The following is a 22,331-nucleotide window of genomic DNA, read 5'->3' as shown; positions in this document are numbered from 1 at the left end:
GATATTAACTTCAGGACATAGTCCCAGTGTTATTCACTTCAGACGCCAAAGCGTTATCCTCTGGGTAACTATCTGTACTTGAAATAGTGATAATTTGTAGCTCAGGTGGGTGATTTTGATGCAGTTTCGTTCTCTGAGATGGATGGTTTAATTGTGGAGCTTTCATCGTTCTTCTGAACGATATCATCTACCCGAAGTTTGTCCTGATGTCGTTCGGAAGATCGATGGAAGCTCCACTACCAAACCATCCAGCTCAAAGAACAAAACTATCTGTACTCACTAGCCAAATGGATAACGCGTGGGTATCTGAAGAGAACAGTACTGGAACCGTGTCCTAAAGTTAGTATCACCTTTGAGATGCAGATATATCTAGCTGACCAATCACAAATAAGATGAAATGCACGTCTTGGATTTCACTGCTACCCGCATTACATTTATTTCATATTAACTTGTGTTATAATGGTTATACGGAGGCAATCGCTTAGAATGTGCATATGCGAACCAAAGCTGATAGAATTTCAGTCAAAATATCAAACCACTAAAGTTTGAAATATGAAGATTTACATAAACGGCTTCAATCATCTGTTTTTTCTATAGAATATAACGTACTGTTCCTCTAATGAATTGATTTTTTGGATTATGGGTCAAGTAGATTTTAAACATTTCTTACTGAAATCAGTAATTTATCAATTCTTGTATTACTGAAAATTTGATTTCAACTGAGTAACCAATCAAGGTATATATTCTACTTAAGTGAATATTTGTCAGTATTTTGACAGAAATTGGATGCCTAGTATGTAGAAGATACAATATTTGAAATACTCTGACTGAAATTTGAATTATCCCAACTTTTTGTACAGCTGTATCTAGAATTCTTCACAGTAATGATCGATATTAAAATTATAGGAAGACATGACGTTCAATAGATAAATCTATACTTAGTCTTTTTCATGCATAACTGACCCACATTTCCTTAGTTTACAAGATCGAGATATGAATACAGTTGAACAATCGCTTGGTGTAGAACTGTTTATTGAAGGTTATTCATTATTTCATAATGTTAACTGCAACCCTAAGGAAGTCTGGATTAAAATTTAATTCCTGAAATTATTTCAAATACAATTCTTGTGCATAATGTTCTTAGAATCTTTAGCGATTATACGGTCCACACAAAATAAAATTGACATAACTGAAAAGTTTAATTTTGATTATTTCTACCGGTTGAGCTGTGTTGTACGCATTTTTGTAATCTTAAGAATTGTACGTCTTTGCCTGCTTGAATGGATCACGGATGATTCTAGTGCTGGACTCCTCAACGGCGAGAAACTCTGACCTCATCAGCGATTGAACCTAGAACATCCAGGTATTACAATAAACACTTAACCATTAAAATCAATGATCATATTTAGTTGCTAAAATGCTAGAAATCGACTTTGAAATACCTGCTATGCAACCAGTTGATATTAAACAGTGCTTCAGCTAGATCACAAGAAATGCTTGCTCTCGATCCAGATTGTGTTAGATTACTTGATGTCATTTAGCGCATACTCAAATGTTTGTGTAGCTAGACAGTATCAACCTACTTTAACTCCTGAAATTAAATCTCAACCTTAAGTTTTTAAACAAAAGAGTGGTAAGGCATTACTGGATTATAGCTGATGTCAGTTGGTAACGAAAACCCCATAGTGTTATAAGCCTAATTCGCAACTCTAGCTCGAGTTACCCATTTTTTCTTCGGCACAATGAACAATTTAACATGTAAAGAATAACAAATCATACCGAAACCACTAATAGGGTGTATTTTCATTGTTATTCATTTTATAATACGGTAGTGTTCCTGATTGATTGATAAGTTGCCCAAGGTCGTCAGTGTAGTATAGTTTAACTATAAATACCATAGTGATTTTAAATTATACGGGTTAAGATGATCGTGGTATATTTAACAATAGCTACTGTTATATACCACTTGTCATCCTCAGTAAAAGTCAATTTATTAGAGCTGCCTTCGATACCTTAATTACGACCGTACCACACAAAACTATGAATTAGTCAGGCACTATGTTCAACATTTCTGTATCTTCAATATTATTTGGATCCAATTTCTAAACTTACAAAAAAAGTATTTCAAATCAAGCATAAACTTTTCATTGTAAAGATGAAATCCAGTTTTCAAATTTTACAACGGATCTGAATAAAGAAAGACAAATTTTTACAATATATTATACAGTTTGTGGTATTGCATCAATATTAACATTCTACACACAAGGTAGATGTATAGAGGGAACCCAAGATTCTAAAACAAGAATAAAATATAATGACAAAGTTGCTGGTTTTAAGATTACTTATTAGTAAACAGAAATAAATTTGAGCATAAAAAAAATAAAATAATTCGGTTTGATTTCTGAACGACTGCAAATGCTCTGCACACGTCACTCTAAATGTCATTATATTTCTACGTACAGACGGACAAAACGATTTCCATTACGTTTTCAGGGTATATTTCCAAGGTTTTGTATTAAACGGAGTAAGTTTGGATTTCTGATGATTAAGCGTCTAGCAACATATTAAGGTGAATGATAACTGCGTCTTTCTGTATACTGCCTCCTTATTGATTTCAACTTAATTTTCTAGGTACAGTAGACATTCACTATTTAACATTAATGACTCTTTCGACTCAATACTTTACTCTAAATATCTACATCTAAACATTATTTTGAACATTAAATAAGATTGGTCATGCGAAGAGTTCTCTTTCCAGCGAATTCATTTTCAAAGCTGTACAATCGCAAACATATATACTTATTTTTCAGGATGATAATAATTACAATAATAATGATAATAAAATTTTGTTAGACAGGTGACAGTGAGATAGGATAAACAAAGGTACTAAAAAAAATTTTAAAATATGGAAACTAATAATCGTTTGATTGTTAAGGGTTTATTTTGAACCACGAGTTGTGTAATTTTACTTTCAGAATTCACTAGTTTACTAATATGTCTTTAATCGATTGCCGACCATTCTATTTCATAGACATTCAAAGACCCTGCAAAATCAGTTTTCACTGTTTATACTTTATAAATTTTTAACATTACTAATGTTATGAATAATGATTCTTGACATAGCTTAAAGGTGTTTTGTATCCTTAAATATTTCATACTTGTACACAAACGTAAACTCTGTAAACAGATTTGTTGAAGAATCACCACTGAGTTTCTAATTTTTCACGTCCCTGCGCAAATTATGGAGTATTACCAAATTTAATATTGTTTAGCGACACAGCAAACCAAAAATATGTAGCGAATATCATTTATCTTAACTGTAAGCGACTTTCACTTCACTTCTAATTATTTTACAAAATTTATAAGAGTTAAGTGTTATTTATAAGTTAGAGTTTTGTAAAAACAGTCACGGATTATAAAGCAGTTATTGAAGAGATAGGTTAGTGGTTAAGATATTTGACATTAAACCAATGTGTCACAGACTCGGACCCAGATCCGCTGCAATAATATAATCGAATGGTATAGATATCATGTAAAAAAAGACTAGCTAAAAAAACAAGTACATAAACGCGTACTTAGTATAGAAGTTGCATGGCTTATTTATTAAATATCTGGTTCATAACACTAACAGGCTCTGAATATAATAATCTGCACCATATAATTAACATCTCTTCAGATAACGGGAAGTAGTTCTAACAGATAATTAAGTCTGAATGGATATATTTTTAAACCAACGGTATGAGTATCTTTACTAGCACTTCTGAAATGTAGGATTATGATAAACTAACAGTGAAGAAGTGGACTACAACTGTTATTCACCTTCTCCTGGACCTTAAACAACCTATTGCATTACATGGAATTTATTTTTCCCTCATTATTACTACTATTGTTAGTTTCCTATTGCCAGTTTTTTCCGTTACTGTTTCTTCTTGTCTTATAGTTTAGGAGCATAAATCTTAACATGTTATAAGAGATTATCGACTTTTCGAGCTAAATTCAAATACTTTGCAGGTATACAGAAAACAGAAAGGAAAAATATAAGTTCGTTTCATTAGTCGGTGTCATGAAATTATGCATAAGCACAATAACTTAACTGTCACATGATGACACCGTCGATTTTAGCCTTTATTAAATGTCCGTCGGGCAACTCGACAAACAAAACTTCTACAGTACTTCTGGTTGACACTGTTATATTACTGTTTTCATCCTTTAATTTTGAATTAGAATTACGATTACTAGATTAAAGCATATGATTTTTAATTAGTGCACTAAATTTATATTTCAATCTTCCCACTGAGACAAGAGGTAAAATTGTTTGATCAACAGCAGTGGCCTTTTATGCAAACCTGTATCATTGAAATAGAATTATTTTAGCTTCCAGACTACGCTTCATATTTCGGTTTTTGGAAAACGAGTAGTAGAAATATACTAATCTTCCTATTAAAATTATATGGTTTAAAGTTGAGCACACGAACAGAATTGTATTTATTTTTAATTTAAACTCAAAAAATATTTATGCTATACTAAATACTTACATTTAAACAAGTTTGATAGGCAAATTCATTGTTATGCCCAATCACTATTGTTGACGTTGTTCTTGTTGTCTCTGTTCATTATTACTGTTTGGTTGATTAGTTGTTGGTGTAATAGGTTGTACAACTAAAGTTCCAGCAATAATATCATATGTACATCGATGATATTGAAATACCATCATACAAACAAATGAGAAGAATGTAAGAAAGCTTGTACTTTTCAACAACGAACGTACAAGTGCTCTATTAAAAGAATAAAAAGAAATTCGATTTTTTTATTGAAATTCTGTTAGGGAATTTCATACTGAATCATCAAGATTCATTATTGAAAACTAGATTGTAAAATGTAGATTAAACATTCTTTAATTTCGATTATTGCTTTTATTGTTTTCTTCAGTTTCTATGTTTTTAATCAAACTTACAACATAAAAGATTGTGGGTTTTGGTATTTACTAATCCCTGTGTACTACTATTCCTTCGTTAACTAGCTCTGAGCTATACCACGCTTCTCAAAAAATATACTGTGTTGGGTATAGTCCCAAAGGCATGTGATTTTAGTATCAGTTTAAATATGGACAGCTGCAGGCAGTAGAACCCTTTGGAAACGACTTGTTAGTATCGTTTCATCTGAGAAAAGTAAGTCTATTTACTTACAACTTCACCTCAATGACAAAACAAAACGTGTGTGCATAAACCTAACGATGAAACCCTAACTATGTATATGAAAGTGAAAATTTTAAGGGTGGAACTACTTTATAGTATGGTAACAAGAAGATGTTAGACTTAAAATGGGTAACAAAGTTCGGCACCAAACTTGACATTGAGAACACACTAAAGACTATCGGGTAAATTCATGTTGAAAATAAACTGTTTTCGATAACTAAATGACTGGTCAGATTATCACACAATTTTTGTGTAAATACATCCCAACTCCTTACATCGGCTAGACAGTTGTTGCACTATTTTAAGCTGAGAATCGTATATTGTAATAATGTTACAGTCTAGAAAGACGCAACTCAACCCATTCAGTTAGTGCCAATGTAGGAAATGGCAAGAATTTTTATCCATCTAGTTTGCCGTGCCTCGGAGGTTCGGGTGTTCGACTTTCAGTCGCTAAATCCCTGGTTCAAACTCCGCTCCCCCTACATTGGTCTGGGAGGCTTGTCAGCACCATTGGCTATCACACCAAGGGTGCTGCTCAAACCAAAGTACTTAGTGAATGAGTCTTTTTATTTCCTACACCAGACATCAGGATGACGAGAGGAAGTTGCAAAAATAGAGAAGAACGAGTTGATTCCAGCCACAATAAAAAACTGAAATTGGGAAATACAGTCCGAAAAGAACAAAAGCGATCGAAGAATACAGAATTAGGAACGATTTTTAACTTAAGACGCAAGACATCGAAATTGAATGGATATGGATCACTGAAACACGTTTTGGGCTATATTATCCATCTATCCCAACCATCGATCACAAGTATTGACCGGACCCCAGCATGATGATTCGCGCCAACAGAGACAGCAGCCCGACCGTCGCTGCCACCTTGACGTGGTGGTCGGGCTTGCCTATCGTGATGAACCAATAGTTCCTTAAGGTCCTACCATGCTGGTAAATCAGTTGATGAGGTCATGAATCTTCATCGACTGAGATGGTTGGGCCGTGTTACGCATACCTGAACACCGATTACCACGACGCGCTATGCTGACTAGTGTTGGGGATGGTTGGAAGAGAGTTAGGGGCGGCCAAACCAAAACATGGCATCAGTGTTTGAAGTCACTAACTTCTAGTCTGAGCCATGTTGGCAGATGCAGACTACTTGGTCGGGGCCCACGTGACTATCCCCCGACCGTTGCTGCTACCTTGACGTGGTGGTCATGCATGCCTATCGTGATGAACCAATCGAGCCATACTGGCTGGAACAATCGTTCCTCAAGGTCCTACCATGCCAGATAGGTCGGTTGAAGAGCGGTAAGACTAAAAGCAGCAAACCCAAGGTCCGAAGGCGAAGTCGTACTGTTGACTGTACAGAGGTGTGACGGCAGTAAGGTGTTTCCTTCAGATAACCAGCATAACAGCGATGCTGCCTTACCACAAGAAGGGGTGGGGTTAGAAAAGGTCGACCCTGAAAATGCACACCTCGCCCTTATCCCACAAATTTCCGCCTCCGGCGGTAAGGTCTTTTGAAGAACGGAGTTAACACGTCAAAAATCCCCCACAAAAAGGCCGTGCGTGACCGACCTCAAGCAGTTGTCCCTTGGACACTGCGGTCACGCTCTCAGGTCGTTGAGACCAACACTAATCCAACTTCTTTTTCAGATCCCTCAAGAAATACCCTTCCACGGTGTGGGCAGCCGGGAAGTGATATTTAGCCCTCATACCCGTAACTACACACGAGACCAAGTTGGTCACTTTCAAATCCTTCAAAGTGCCCTCTTGGAGGTAAAATGCCTGGCCTTATTTTAGTCGTTTGATAATGGAATGACGGTAAGTCAGTTGATGGAGTTGTGAATCTTCATCAACTGAGACGGTTGGAACATGTATTACGTATGCCCAACCACCGACTACCACAGTGTTCAATGATGACTAGTGTTGGAGACAGATGGAAGAAAGTTGAGGCTGGTCAAATCAAGACGTGGCATCAGAGCATGAAATCACTAACTTCTAGTTTGAGCCATGTTGGTAGATGCAGACTACTTGGTTGGGGCCCACGTGACTATCGTAACCAATGGTTGGAGATTCTAGGTGACATGGTTCGGAATCGACCACGATGATGTAAGTGTATACACTCTTTGTCTGCTCTTAAACTGAGACTAAAATTGCTTCATAACTTTCTTCCTTCCTATACTATATCCTTATATACAACATATCTTTAATATACTACCACCACTAAATTAACTACTTCTATGAATCCGGTATTCATCTTGTTGTGCTAACGAGGTATGGCAACTTGGATTGATGCACATATATGCCTGTCTAACGTTGTGGATGACTGACATATTCTAATTTCCCTACACCTAGCTCCATATCCGTAATTTCCAACAGTAAATAAAGCTAACTACCATCAAAACGAAACGAACAAAACTCACCGAATAATCCCCAGATCAGCTCCTGGAACAACTTCAACGACATCTGGAAAAGGTATGATTTCTTCACACGATACAACCTTAAGATTCATTAACCATTTTCCAAAAGTTGCACCTCCAGGATCAGATCCAAAAATTGAACGCCTGATTAGAATCGCCTGCACAAAACAAGGTTAATTTCATAATTAATTCTCAAAAGATACTGATTTCTATTAGTTGTATACAGACATCTCAATTTCATTTTAAATCAGGTAGAAAACAATATGCGACCTAGCAAAAATGAATATCGGTAACGTTGTCATACCATACATAAGCCCAGTCAGTGGGAGTTAATAATCAGTCAATCAGCTACAACGTAGGACCAGGCACATATGCATCGGTCCAAGTTGCCACACATCACTAGCACAATAAGCTGAACACCGAATTCATAGAAGTAATTACTTCAATGGTGGTAATATATAAAATAGTACATATAATACAGGAGGAAATAATTAGCTCGTAGGAATACAAAATTTAAATCTCCGTTTAAGAGCAGACAAAGAGTGTATACACCTACACCACCGTGGTCGGTTCTGAACCATGTCGCAGAGTTTCCACCCATTGGTTACGATAGTCACGCGGACTCCAACCAAGTGGTCTGCACTGACATGGCTCAGACTAGGAGTTCGTGACTTCAAGCACAAATGCCACGTTTTAGTTTGGCCGCAAACAGAAGACTCTTCATTTTACCAGCGTCTTTACCAAACAGGACTATATCATCTGCGTATTTTAAGTCGATAAGTGGACCTCTTGGTAGGAGATCAATGCTCGAAAATTCAGTCGATGAGAGCGTTATTTCCAGAAGTAGGTTTATGATGAAGTTAAACAAAAATGGAGATAGTGGACAGCCTTGACGGACACCACTTGAGGTTGAAGAATCATATGACAGTTCGCCATAAGCTCTGACTCGACTGGTAGTGTTTGAGTAAACAGCCTTCACAAGGTTTATTTACTTCTGAAGTACACCTTTCAATGACAAGCACTACCACAGAAGCTCTCGGTCTACAGAGTCAAATACTGATTTTGAGTCAAGAAAAAAACTACCATTATCTGACGCCAATAAGCATGACTGTGTTCTAGAACCTGACGAATAATGAATATGTGGTCGATGTAGCCACGACCAGGTCTTAAGCCAGCCTGATTTTTTCGTGTTTGCAATCCACGAGTCCAATAATTATTATGGCTAGTATTTTAGATACTGTACTAGTCAAACTGATCCCTCTATGGTTATCACAGGATGATTTTGACCCCTTTTTATATGTTGGGACGATTAGTGATTGTGACCAGTCACATGGGATTATGTAGAACTCCCAGATTTTAGCTAAAACGTTAGTCAACCTCATCGTTAAAACTGGACCATCATATTTAAAGACCTCTGGAGCCAATCGATCTTGACCAGCTGCTCTTCCTCGTTTCAGATTAGCTATAGCCTTCTGGACCTCAGCTAGGATCGGAGGATCTACCTCAATGTGCCATTCAGGCTGTCTGGGAATGGTGGGTAACTGTAGGGTAGCTGAATGCCATGTAAACTATTCACTAGTGTTCCGCCCATCGTTCTAAACGTCTGGACTGAGAGCAGATAAGTTTCATCCTTTTCCGAGATCGTCTCACTTACACTTGACTTCTTAATTTGAGTTTCTCCTATTAGTCTGAAAAGCTGTCTGGTGTTACTTACAGCCGCTGGCTTTTCCATCTCCTTTGTTTTCGTTGCCACTACTGCTCACAGTCGTTCTAGACTTTTGGCTAACCTAGATCTAGTTAATAATCAAGGGAGTCAAGGCAATGTTAATTGTAGGTGAGCATTATATATACTAAGCTGGAGATTTAGATGATAATTAATTAATGCATCTGTGCCAGTATTTATTTATTTATCTGAACACATAAATATTGGTACAAAGGGGCACCAAATACATATGCGCCACACAAATTTTATTTGATTTGCGTGAGGGCTATGATACTGCCCGGGTGCCCAAACCGAAGCAGTGTGACAAATCAAAACACGCTCACTGACCCAGAGACGGTTGATATCTTAGTAACTCCATAAACATCCCAAGTCAGTCTCTTTGCAACCTAATCCTATGCTAGTGAGTATAATAATTTTGAAATGGTGGAAGCTAGGGTTACGTAATACGTTCCCTCACTTTAGTATACATTTTTACAATCTAATCGGACAATTTGCAATCTTTACATAAAAATGGATAAAAATGGACCTTAGGGACCAGTGACGCATCTTAACCTAACCTTTGTTTCAGTAAAACCACATTTTAGCGACTATTACGTGTACGGATAGACGAGGAATCGATTTGTGCAATAAATAACTAGTCTGCTTACTTGATGACTTGACTGTATAGCCTCTTAACGAAACATTTACTAAATACAAGATAAAACACATGGCTTTAAACTACACAATATAAGGCTCATTGATACTAAGCGGTTACTTAGACCAAACTAGGTAAAACGCAACTTGAAGGATCGGTCTTTGGTAGAAAACTATGTCCTTTTATCACTTGGTTACTGCTGTGGAACATGGATATTTGGCGTAGGAAACATTTCTTACTTAACACTAGAGTCAATGTATATGACTGTTTAAAGTCACTGAATTACACTCATGAATTAATTAAACACAAGCCACACGTGAGGTTGAGTTAATGAAGTCGTAAAGATAGGATGTAAGGTGTGAAGTTTAATTATGGGAGGGGTGTAAAGCTGGGAAATCTCATAATTTGAGTTATACCCAGGAAATAACTACTTAGAAATTCCAATCAGACGAAAATGAATACAAGCTGTCCCAAAAATTCTGCGGATCACCGGATTGACACAGACACGTAGATAGGTCACTTTGAGACAAAATAAAAGCCTTAATTAACACGTCTTTAGTAAATACAATGTTTCTTGTTGAGATTCAGATGACAGCAAAGGTTTTATGCGAAACCCTGATGAGGCTTATCGAGCAAAAAATTCGCCATATTTGAGTCTGTAGATACTTACTATCACACCTCCAATATCAAAAGACTAAAATAAGGCCAGACATTTTACCTCCAAGAAGGCACTTAGAAACCGTCCTATCTGATCAGCCAGTATAATTGTTTCAAAATCCAGAAGATCTTCTCTCGCACCTATATGAGCAAAAAATAACGACCTCCAAATGCTCGACACTTGAAATTCCTTTCCGTTGAACTCCGTCTTCGCCCATCCATGTGCACGTCGGAGTGTACGATATTCTGGGACACCAGATAAGATGTCTGAACCCATATTTCTAGCCAGCTGACTGAATACGTCTACTAAGTTATTCGTACAGAGTCTTACATTATGCTTGAGTCGTTTTTGATGAAGTACAATATAACTAGTTTCAGTGCCATCATTATTGTAATGTCAATACATTCAGCAGCGATTCGGCGGCAAGGATGCGGTATTAGGTATCGTCGAGCTACAAGTTAATAAACTGACCAGGCAATTATACTTACAGGGCGCACTTCGCCTTTCATCTGATTGTGAACCAGAACTGCTCGAATCACCATTGCGAGAGTACAAAGACTGAAATAATCCCATTTCTTGTTTATACTTTTTAAGGGCAAGTGCATTTGCACTTAAATATTTCTGCTGTTCAAGTAGAGAATTCTCAAGTCGTCTTTGCACACTAGCCACACCATCATATTGCTTTTTGACCCAACCTTCTAGCCTATTGTAATACGAATCCCAATCCATCCTCCGCCTAAAGCACAAAACGACGCGGCGGAATATCTGAGGAATAAAATGAAAAGCGACCTTGAGATATAGTATATAAAAATGCATTCTGCGGCTGAATTGGTTATGTCAGTGAAGATATGAATATGGATCAATAATGAAACATTGTTTACCTACAGGTAGACAGGTTCCAGAAATAAAATAGTTAACTACTTAGTCCAGGTGAATTTTCAACTTTAAAGTTGCAGGATTAGGGAAATGTATTTTCCTCACTATCTGCCTCCCCAACCTCTTCAGTTACCCACCCGGAGTGCATTATTTGTTACACTGAGGTGTGACTCGTGTGATATTATCTTTAGAAACTTGTAGCGGTAAATCAATCCTCAAAATAAGCAAATGGTTCAAATGGTTGAGGACGGAATAGAAGAAGCTTTCGCTTAACGGGCTTCCGTGTCTAGTAGCAGTGGATCACCAATACCTCCAGGCAAAAACCTAGGTATATAAACGATAATAGAGGAAAAAAAGAATTTGATAAATCATAATAAGTTATCCTTAGTCCTTAAGAATAAGTCAAGTTTCCTCTTAAAGGACTCCTGGGAAGTCGCTTGGACTAGCTCAGTCGGCAGCCAATTCCAGCATTTGACAACTCTTACGGAATAGAAGTTATGTCTACAGTCTGTTCTGCTATGTTGGGTCTCCAGTTTCTGGGTGTTACCTCTTAGGTTAGTGTTGTGACTAAGCTTAAGATGTTTAAGGGGATGACCAGAAGTATTAAGGATACTGTAAGAAGGTCACCTCTAAGACGCCTGTACTCTAACGGGTAAAGGTTAAGTGATTGAAAGAGCTCTTCATAAGGTTTGAATTTGATTCCCCCAACTGATTTCGTGGCTCGACGTTGGATACGTTCCAGAGTGTCCCTATCCTTTTGGAGGGAGGGAGGAAATACTATGTTTCCATACTCTAAATGGGGACGAATAAAACTATTAAAGATTATGTGGGAGGTTCTACCGTCAAACTGGCCAAAAATGCGCTTCAATGTTACCAGTGCAAGGTTTGCTTGAAAGGCGTTTTTGTCACAGTTCGCATACGATTTCAGATCATAGGGTACCAACACTCCTAAATCTTTTTCTTCTTGGGAAACTTCTAGAGGGGAGTTACCTAAGTTATAACTATAGTCTGCAACATGTCTCAGATGGACTAATTTGCACTTTGAAGTGTTGAAGGTAAGTCCGTTGTCGTCTGCCATACTTTGAAGTCGAGTCAGATCCTCCTGAAGTGCTTGTATGTCCTTATGATTACGTATCTCTCTCCAAAGTTTCACATCATCAGCAAAAAGCAATAAGTCAGATGAAACTTGTTGAGGAAGATCGTTAATGTAAATCAAGAAGAGAAGAGGTCCAAGTATTGAGCCCTGGGGGACCCCACTAGGACGTTCCATAGCCTGAGAGAGAGTGAAGTTAACCCTGACCCTAGTTGTTCTGTAAGTCTTCGATATTTGATGCCAACACCGTTAGTCTTACCGAACAGACCTAGCCGAAGGCGCTCAGTCACACGCCCACACCAGATCACTAGTGAGTACGCTGTGGTATACATTCATTGCTACTATTAGCCAGCTTAGACTAAGTGCTTTCCGAAATATCAATCTTCAAACCCCTTCTTTTCTGACTTCTAATTTGACTGGGTTGGTATATTTCGATCATAAAGATGTTGCATGTTAAGGCGTTGCCAAACTCTGAATAGCTATGGCATCTTTCATATGGTTTCAAACTGTTCTGGATGGAATACAAGATTTCCGAATGTAGTAGCAGTGAATCACCGATACCTCCAGGTAAGAGCCTAGGTATGCTAACGATAAAAGAGAAAAGCAGTTGGTAAATTATACCAAGATACTGTTCTTAGTTGTTAGGAATATGTCAAACTTTCTGTCAAGGGATCCCTGTGAAGTCGCTTGGACTAGCTCAGCCGGTAGAGAATTTCAGCATTTGACCACTCTTAAGGAGTAGAAAGTGTGCCTGTAGTCCGTTCTGTTGTGTCGTGTCACCAGTTTTCAGGTGTTACCCCCAAGTTTTTTTTGAGACTTAGCATAGGTAGGTGTTTAGGGAGATGACTAGAAGTGTTTAGGATTCTGTAAGTCATTAGAAGGTCTACTCAAAGACGCCTGTACTCTAATGGGTTAAGGTCCACTGACTGGAGGCACTCTTCATAAGGTTTGAGTGTGAGTCCCCAAACTGACTCCGGGGCTTGACCTTGGATACGTCCCAGTGTATCTTTATCCTTTTCGAGTGTGGAAGGAAACGCTACGTTTCCATACTCTAAATGGGGATGAATAAAACTGTTGAAGATTATGTGGAAATTTCTTCCGTCGGACTGGCCGAAAATGCACTTCATTGTCAGCAGTGCAGTGTTTCCTCGGATAGCATTTTGGTCGCAGTTAGCGTAAAACTTCAGATCGTAGGGTATCAACACTCCTAGATATTCCTAACTAGAGATCCCTCTGGAAGGGAGCAACCGAACTTGTATTCGTAGCTTACAATATGTCTCAGATGAACTACGTTGCACTCTGAAGTGTTAAAGGTAAGTCCGTTATCATCTGCCCAAATTTGGAGCCAAGTCAGATCCTCCTAAAAAGCCTGTTTATCCTCTTAGTTGCAGACTTCTCTTCAGAGCTCCACATTATCAGAGAAAAGTAATGACTCTGACGATACATGCTGTGAAAGATCGTTTATATATACTAAGAAGAATTCATAGTACTGAACCCTGTAAGGCTCACTAGGACGTTCCATAGCCTGAAAATGAAGTTAGCCCTGGCCTTAAAATGTTGGTTTTTTAGATATGAAGCAAGCCAATTATGTGAAGGTGGTTTGATACCCAATTTTTTGACCTTATTGGTAAGATATATATGTTTGACCCTATCAAAAGCTTTTGAGAAGTCAAGGCATATAATTTAAACCTTCCTCTTGCTGTAGAGGATGCTTGTCCATCATTCCACTGTGGTCGGCAGGTTGGTTATACAAGAATGACCTTTTCTGGAGCCGTGCTGTCAGGGTGAAAAGAAGTTTGTGTATAGTAAGTAGTGATGTAGACCGTCACATATCAGGGACTCCATAATCTTTGAGGGTATAGAGAGGTGCTTGTGACCTGTAGCTTGGAGGCTGCTGCGCCGACATCCCTCAAAAAATAAGTTTGTCACGTCTTTTAGTCCCGATATATTCAGTCCGCCGAGGAGTAATTCGTTTGAGTAACTACATAAATGAATTTGTCGTAGAGCCTTATACTGAAAGGTTTAGCTGAGGGTGTCACCATCATAACATCCAGTACGGAGTTCCATAAGTTACTGACACGAACAGAGAAATAGTTTGCACGAGTTGGTGTCTGGACTCTTTCATGTTCTGTTTTGAGAGGATGTCCGCCTAAATGCAGTTTTCTACTGAAATGTATCACTGGTCTCTACAGGTGGGGCAGAAAGAACCAGTGATGACCCTAGAAGAGCTACAGATAGGGCCACTATGGCAGAGAACAAATCAACCCCCAGATGAAGAGAGTGTTATGAAAAGACGTTGGAGATGGGTAGGAAATACATTAAGGGAGTCACCAGACTGCATTACGAGGCAAGCGCTAACTTGGAATCATGAAGAAAGAGGGGAAACAGGAAGGCGTATGATAGTACTATATCCTAATCACATGATTTCTGAAGTCGAGAATATAATGACTGAGATGTTTTACATTCATCACGTAACACTTAGAGAAAGTCAAGAATAGTGAACGTGGAAACAACTGGTCAGTACGTGTGGTGTTTATATGAACTAATGATTTCTCTGTATTTGCTGTGAGCCTGATTTCGAATTCCTAATACAATGCGTTCGTTTGTTCTCACCCAGTCGTTCCTGGCTTAAATTGATGGGATTCCTGGTTCGTATAATAATAATTCAAATGCCTCTAATTTTCACAGTATGGCATGACTAAGCAGTGCATGCTTGACCATTCTGTGTAACTCGTCCCTATTCACATCAAATGTATTGTCCCATTTCCAGCACAAATGTGTTCATTAGGGGTGACAAGCATATTATGACTAACACATAGGTGTGTTTCCTTTGTAAGCTAAAAGGTTACATCATTCCTGTCCAACTCAAATTGACCGCGACCATTCATGTAGTTTACCTACATTGGTGATCTACGTCAAATAAATATGTCTAATCATAGAGGCGAGTAGACAGATGATTGAGTCACTTCTTGAGAATAAGTTAGAAGCTCCTCATGCCCACTGAATTGAGATATGATCAGAGGGCATGACTAGAAGCCACTCGTTAGCTAAGGCCATCAAAAGTAAATGGTGTAAACATGGGTGAAGAATGGCTGATTAGCTTTACATCTTGAAGGGATGTATTTACTTATAAGGATATGGACAGACGTTTCGTTAGCTTATTCAAGCGCAGAATCAAAATACCGCAGTACTTTTTTGACGATTGGTTCCTAACTTAAATCTGCATGTGTGCTTATCCGAAAAGACTAGGGAAAAATTATGGCAGACCTGTTCCGAATATCTTCGTCGGTTTAGATGTTTTGCTAATGTTTATTTTCATGTCTAGGTTTCTTTGCAAACTTACCAAGTAGCTACAAAGTTTGATGGTTAGTGTATTGCACGAAATGCCTTTCGGACTGCCTACACTTCAGCAGGGATTTCTTACGAACTACTTGAAGAGCTTTGAACTTATGTACAAACTCGAATACACTTCAATGCTAGCACCACTATAAAAATAATGTGGTTGTAGGCTTTTACATATTTGACTTCCTGTAATGGAGTAGAATATTTCAGAGTGACCATCAAATCAAGGATCTGGGGTAAAGTATAATGACCTGTATACCTTATTGTGACTGGGTGCAAACTACAACTCCGCATCATTGAGGTGCAGTTATACAGCTTGCCGTTTCCGTTCTTTATCTGCCATCTCCTTGAATAAGAAACAAGCCAAAATGTTCCAGTAAGTTTACCAGTATGAAAAATCCAGTATGATCGGGTTGTGGCAGATGGGCTCACTTAGTGTCACATCCAAGAAGACTAAGCATCGATTTCCTCCGCAACTTTCCCCTATCTTAGGGAGAGCGCTGACTTTCGCACCAATGCTAGGAAGATGGGGAACTTTCTACTTCATATGATAGTGAGCGATAGGCGGGTATTAAAACTAGGTGCCACCAACCATCGATATCGTTCTAATCAAACAAGATCACAGTGGTGATGATCAACTGAGCTATTCATTTAGAGAAGCTGATTTTTCACCTTCAGGTAAAGGTCTCGCAACAAAAGGTAAGAACTGCTTCAATTGTGTCTTTCTCTATGCAATCTGTTCTATGCACTAAAACGAGTGGGAACGCCGAGCTCAACATTCCCTGCTATCGCTAGTCAGTCTATACCAGTCACTTTTCGATATATTGGTAGTCTATCAAATATATCTTTCAACCTCCTCGATTCTGACTTTTTATTTCACTAGGTGGGTGCGATTTATAGTGGAAGGTGTTACTGGTTAAAACGATGTCGACCTCCACCTACCTGTGTAGAAGGTATATCTGTCTTAACTCGGGTTTACGCAAACCCACTCACTGGATCTTCGTTGTTGCAGATGTTTCTAAGCCAATCAGTGATACGTACCTGCTACAGCAACACAATTTACCCATCGATAAGCACAAACGGAGTTTAGTAAACGGAAACACTAATTTATCTGTTTGCGTAACTTCTTTCTACGGTTGCAAATTACCTGCAGTCACAATGAGATACACGATAGATCCATTCTATCAACCATAACTCAATAATTACTCTAGGATATACCAACCACAATCGAAATTGACGAGTGTAACTAGCAATTTTACACACCACATCATGACTACAGGACCACTTGTATTCTCGACAGCGCGCCGACTGGCTCCCAATAAGCTGAGGTTGGCCGAAAACGAATTCCACCACATGATAGAGTTAGGAATCATTCGACCGTCAAACAGCCCATTGGCATCTCCCTTGCACATGGTCACTGAAAGCAACGACAACGACTGGCGTCCAGCATGTGACTATCGGCAAATGAATGCGAGAACAATTCCTGATCATTACCCGTTGCCTCACATTCACGATTTAGCAGCTACCTTGAAAGGCAGAACTGTTTTTTCGAAAATCAACTTGATTAAAGCCTATAACCGAATCCCTATGGCTATTGACGATATTCTGAAAACCGCTATCATCACTCCCTTCGGTCTTTACGAATTTTTTGCGAATACTTTTCGACTTAAGAAATGCTGCCCAAACCTTCCAAAGGCTCATAGATGACATTTTTCGAGGTCTCAACTTCGTACATGGGTATGTTGATGAATGCTTGATAGCAAGTCCGGACAGAGAATCCAATCTCCAGCAACTAGGCTTTGTCTTCGAACTACTTCAAAAGCATGGCATTACTGTAAAGACTCAGAAATGCCAAAACGGAACTGACTCCTTAGATTTACCCGGACACACCATGTTCATCTGTAGTTGGTAGGACCCTTACCAAATTCAAACGGATACTCTTATATTTTAACCTGCGTTGACCGTTTCACCCGATGGCCAGAAGCAGTACGCATCAAGGATATCACTGCTGAAACAGTAGCCTGCGCTTTCGTCGAATGATGGGTAGCAAACTTCGGCTGCCCTTCAACCATCACTGCAGACTGTGGACGCCAATTCGAATCTGGACTTTTCCGTTGTCTGACGACACTACTAGTAATCACTCGCTTCTGAACGACCTCCTGGCACCCACAAGCAAACAGATTGGTAGAATGCTTTCACCGACAACTTAAAGATTCACTATCAGCTGCAAACGTTTCACAGTGGACTGATGCCTTTCCACTCGTCTTATTAGGCATTCGCAATGCAGTGAAAGCTGACATTGAATACACTGCAGCTCGTTTATGGGACGACACTTAGACTTCCAGAAGAATTCGTGGATCCTTCATCTTCATCAATGAGTATGGATCTGAACTCCTACACGAGCAGACTTACAAAAGCAATGCGTTCAGTTAAATCTGTTTCCACTCGACCTCAATCAACTGATGTTTTCATTCAACCTGACTTAAGATATAGTAGACATGTCTTCGTACGTCGAGACTCACATCGACGACCCCTCGAATCAGCATACTAAAGACTCTTCAAAGTTCTTCAACGTGAACCTAAGTACCATATAGTCGATAAGAACGGCACTAAGGATAGCATCAGCATAGATCGAATCAAAGCAGCGTATTTAGAAGGAAGCCCTATCCACGTCGATTTTCCTTCAGTACAGTCGAAAGACAAAACTCCTACACTTACGATAACGCATCCGATAGCCATCACTCACGATGATGCTTTGGCAGTATCTGTAAATAGACTCAAAACAACGCGTTCTGGAAGGAGAGTGAGGTTTCCAGAACATTTAAACGATTATTGCACTTAAGACATTGATTAACATTTTGCTGCACTTTGATTTTTCTTTGTATTATATATAATACTTAAAAAACAATTTTTATATGCTTATATTGATACATTTATTCTAAAGAACAGCGAAATGTTTTGCTAATATGCTCGCTAATATATGTTTATTGAAAAACAATTTTTTCCAAAAAAAACAAACAAAAAACCATTCGCTAATAACCGTTTTTACGCTATCATATGTGCATGAGTTTATTTTCTACTTTTTTTGTTTTCACTCACATACGAGTGTAATTCGACATGCGTTTACATATCCTTTTTTATTTTCCAGGACGGCTGGAAAATACGATAAAAAGAACGATGGAGTTTTTGAGGGACCGAAATTTTGATTGTACGTTGTTTCTTTATTACTATGTTGTACTACATAGTCCCTCATAGTGAGGAAAGACGATCAGACGCTGCTAAACATAGCAAGCTATCAGAAGAGTATTTACCAACGACAAACTCGCTGAGCTTAAACTTCTGCCTGGCCACTTCCTGGAGTCATCACTATCCCACTAGGGGAGAGTGATCTGTAGCTATAAATAAATCCCTAAAGTCAATGGCCCAGTAAGTGTTCGGCATTGGATGTCAACCACATTAGTTTTAATGAACTTGCCTGGCTGAAGGCACTCGGTCATGCATCCGCACCAGGTCAGTAGTGGGAACGCCGGGCTCAACGTCTCCTACGATCACTAGCCAGTTTAGATCATCCACTTCTCGATATATTGATAGTCTATCAAATATATCTCCAAACCTCCTCGCTTCTGACTTTTGATTTCACTGAGTGGGCGCGATTCAATTTTAAAAGTTGTTACTGGTTAAAGCGTTGTCAAACTATCAATACCTGTGGCATCTTCACGACGTTTGCAAAACTCACAAACAGACCTTGGTTCATACTGTCACCTGAAGAATCATAAGGCTGAAGATCAAGTGTTTTTGATTTGCATGCACCTAAATGAACCATTATCAGTACTTAGCTTTAACTGACCTCAAATGTCTTCGTCATCGAAGAAAAATAGTATGAACATACCAACTGGTCGAAAATATTGCTTTTACAATCCCCTGAACATATGATAGATGATCCCAATCCTAAAGACAGAGTTCTATGCCGTATGACAATTATCGCCATCTCATACATCCCACCTTCATATGACAGGCACTTGGGAACAGTGATAGTTGAGACATTTCTCGTGAAAGATGCTAGTCTACCTTTTTCGCACTATCATTGAGAATTCTAGCTTAAAGTTTCATGATTATATGATAGAAAAAGTTAGTAATATAATGATAAATGCACAACTTGTTGCTGTTGCTAGCGTGTCAATAAACTTAGCTCATGGTGTATTTTAAGAACTTGGGAAACTTTCTCAACATAAATCAAAACTGATAATACCAAACTATTTTTTACATATATTGCTTAATCTAGGATTACATAATAAAAGTCTGCATGTTAAGAAAAAGCTAAAAAAAACCTTTTATTGGTAAGAAAAGAATATCTTCTTACTGTTTGCACTATTTTTGAACCATATTTAATAAGGTGATATTGTTGAGTTTTCCGTTATCCTAAAAAGTGCTTTTTGTAGTAAATACAAAGACTAGAGATTTCTATACAGAAGGTTGCATAGTAGTCAAACAAAATAATAAGTTGTTTAAACTATTACAACGTATATATTCTATAAATTATGAGTCTTGTACATTCGTATTTACTGAAACAAAATTTCTTGATCAATATTTTTTTCAAGAGACTGATACTGATGATGTTAAATCATGGCTTCTCATTTCCTTCTTTTGATAACCACTATACCCTGGCATATTTAAATTGCTATAAAACAAAATATATAAGAAAGAGGTAATTCAAATGTGTGGATGATGAAAACTAAAGTTTTCCTAGCTTTATGGTGCCATAGCATAACAAATGAGTACTTATTATTGATGTCTTGGTAACAACATATGTCTTATTGTCTAGTTCTAAACGATGGCCAAATTTTATTGATCGTGTTACAACATGACTACTAATCTAGTATATTCAATAGTAGGGAGTACTTTATATTTTTGACGTTAGATTACATACATTTATCAACGTTATAAACTCCTGATTATGAATAATATTTTCCACTTCTAGAGTAATATTCTTTATTCTTAAAGGATAATTTCTTCACAAGAAAACAGAAAACTATTAGAAGACTACGATGCATCGGACTATTGATTTATCCTAGATTTGTACCTTCGGTTATCCAGAAAACTCTGCATATAATAACATATGTAACCTATAACGTATTCTATAACTTAGACTTTATATTTTGTTTGCATTAAGGAAAAAAAGAGAGTCATCAAAAAAGCTGGCAATTCACTTTATTTAAAATTATTTGGAGGTTAGTTTCCATGTTAATAGTTCACTATTTTCAAGAAAATGAACATTCAAACAGACTTTGTGATCATCATTAACAAGTAACAAACGTTCTAAATTAATACCTTTGCCGATGACATGATCACATCGGTTGACACAAATTGGTTAATTACTATTCCGGATGATTGTTATTAAACCTATCCACATTATAAAATACCATGTATAAACTAGGAGCGATCTGTATTTGGTGACTTATGGGATCGCGTGTTAGCTTTTGAGGTAATAATTACTGATTGAATATCTTAGTGTGGCAATTAACATGAATATTTAGGTACAATCAGTTGACGAAACAAATAGAACGAAATGTGCGTCCCAGATCCCAATGCTAGCCACAATCCAAATATACTCAAGTCTCTGACAAATAGACTATATGGGGAAATCTACTCAGGATATCAACAAAAGTTGGTCAAACTGGAATCTTGAACATCAGCATCCGAATAGTACAAATCCTTGTAAATAAATAACATCAGTTAATAACAAAATGGGAAGTGAATGTAGTTGTCACTACAAAATGAACAAAGATTCAGTCAAACTGTTGTCTAGTTATGAAATAAATTATATCTACATTAATTTATCCATTCAATCTGTAGAAAACATTAGTTACCAAAATGTAATTACATGTGAATAAAGTATATTTGCTAAGTAACGGCTTATACAGCCTGATTTAAAAATCCAAACCATCATAAAGTACCCGGTAGAAGTAACCCAGATTGGTTAATTTTATAATCGTAGATTTTTTTTCATAAATGTCTGATTCGAGTTCCAACAAACGTGTTGGGCGAGAGCACCTAGAATATAACGAATACTACAGTTATTTATGCTTAACTGACTGGTAAGACAAGGATATATCGAGAATCACGTAATTTTCACCCAGACTGTTTTTCAACAATAACCTTGTGGTTAGTCTTTGTTTTTATTTGAAAAACTATCTTTAAAGATGTTGAAAGACATATCAATGGAAATCAGTTACAATTTTAGTCTTTCGCCCTGTTATTTATTGTGTCGGAGTTGTTATACAATAATTAAACTTACATGTGTACCGATTGATAAGCCCAGATCATATAATCAATTCACAACAAAATTACATTTATGCAACAGTAAAAAAGAGTTTTAAATTAAACAGCGCT

General features: G+C 37.8%; 1 protein-coding gene across 1 annotated transcript in view; it reads right to left on the bottom strand.

Moving 5' to 3' along the window:
* Positions 1–2,130: 2,130 nt before the first annotated feature.
* Positions 2,131–22,331, bottom strand: part of Smp_152010 (hypothetical protein) — a gene marked incomplete at its 5' end in the record, with an annotated part of 32,313 nt that continues 12,112 nt past the window's right edge. The window contains 7 exons of the mRNA XM_018795127.1: positions 2,131–2,293; positions 4,536–4,775; positions 7,619–7,773; positions 10,691–10,922; positions 10,961–11,081; positions 11,119–11,395; positions 20,550–20,619. Of these exons, the coding sequence (XP_018649471.1) occupies positions 4,580–4,775; positions 7,619–7,773; positions 10,691–10,922; positions 10,961–11,081; positions 11,119–11,395; positions 20,550–20,619 (1,051 nt within the window). The 3' untranslated portion in view covers positions 2,131–2,293; positions 4,536–4,579. The remainder of the gene's footprint in view (positions 2,294–4,535; positions 4,776–7,618; positions 7,774–10,690; positions 10,923–10,960; positions 11,082–11,118; positions 11,396–20,549; positions 20,620–22,331) is intronic.

This window comes from Schistosoma mansoni, chromosome 1 (assembly GCF_000237925.1).
Source record: "Schistosoma mansoni strain Puerto Rico chromosome 1, complete genome".
Taxonomy (NCBI): domain Eukaryota; kingdom Metazoa; phylum Platyhelminthes; class Trematoda; order Strigeidida; family Schistosomatidae; genus Schistosoma; species Schistosoma mansoni.
The sequence above is the reverse complement of the archived record's forward strand: the minus strand, read 5'-3'. Positions and strand labels throughout refer to the sequence as shown.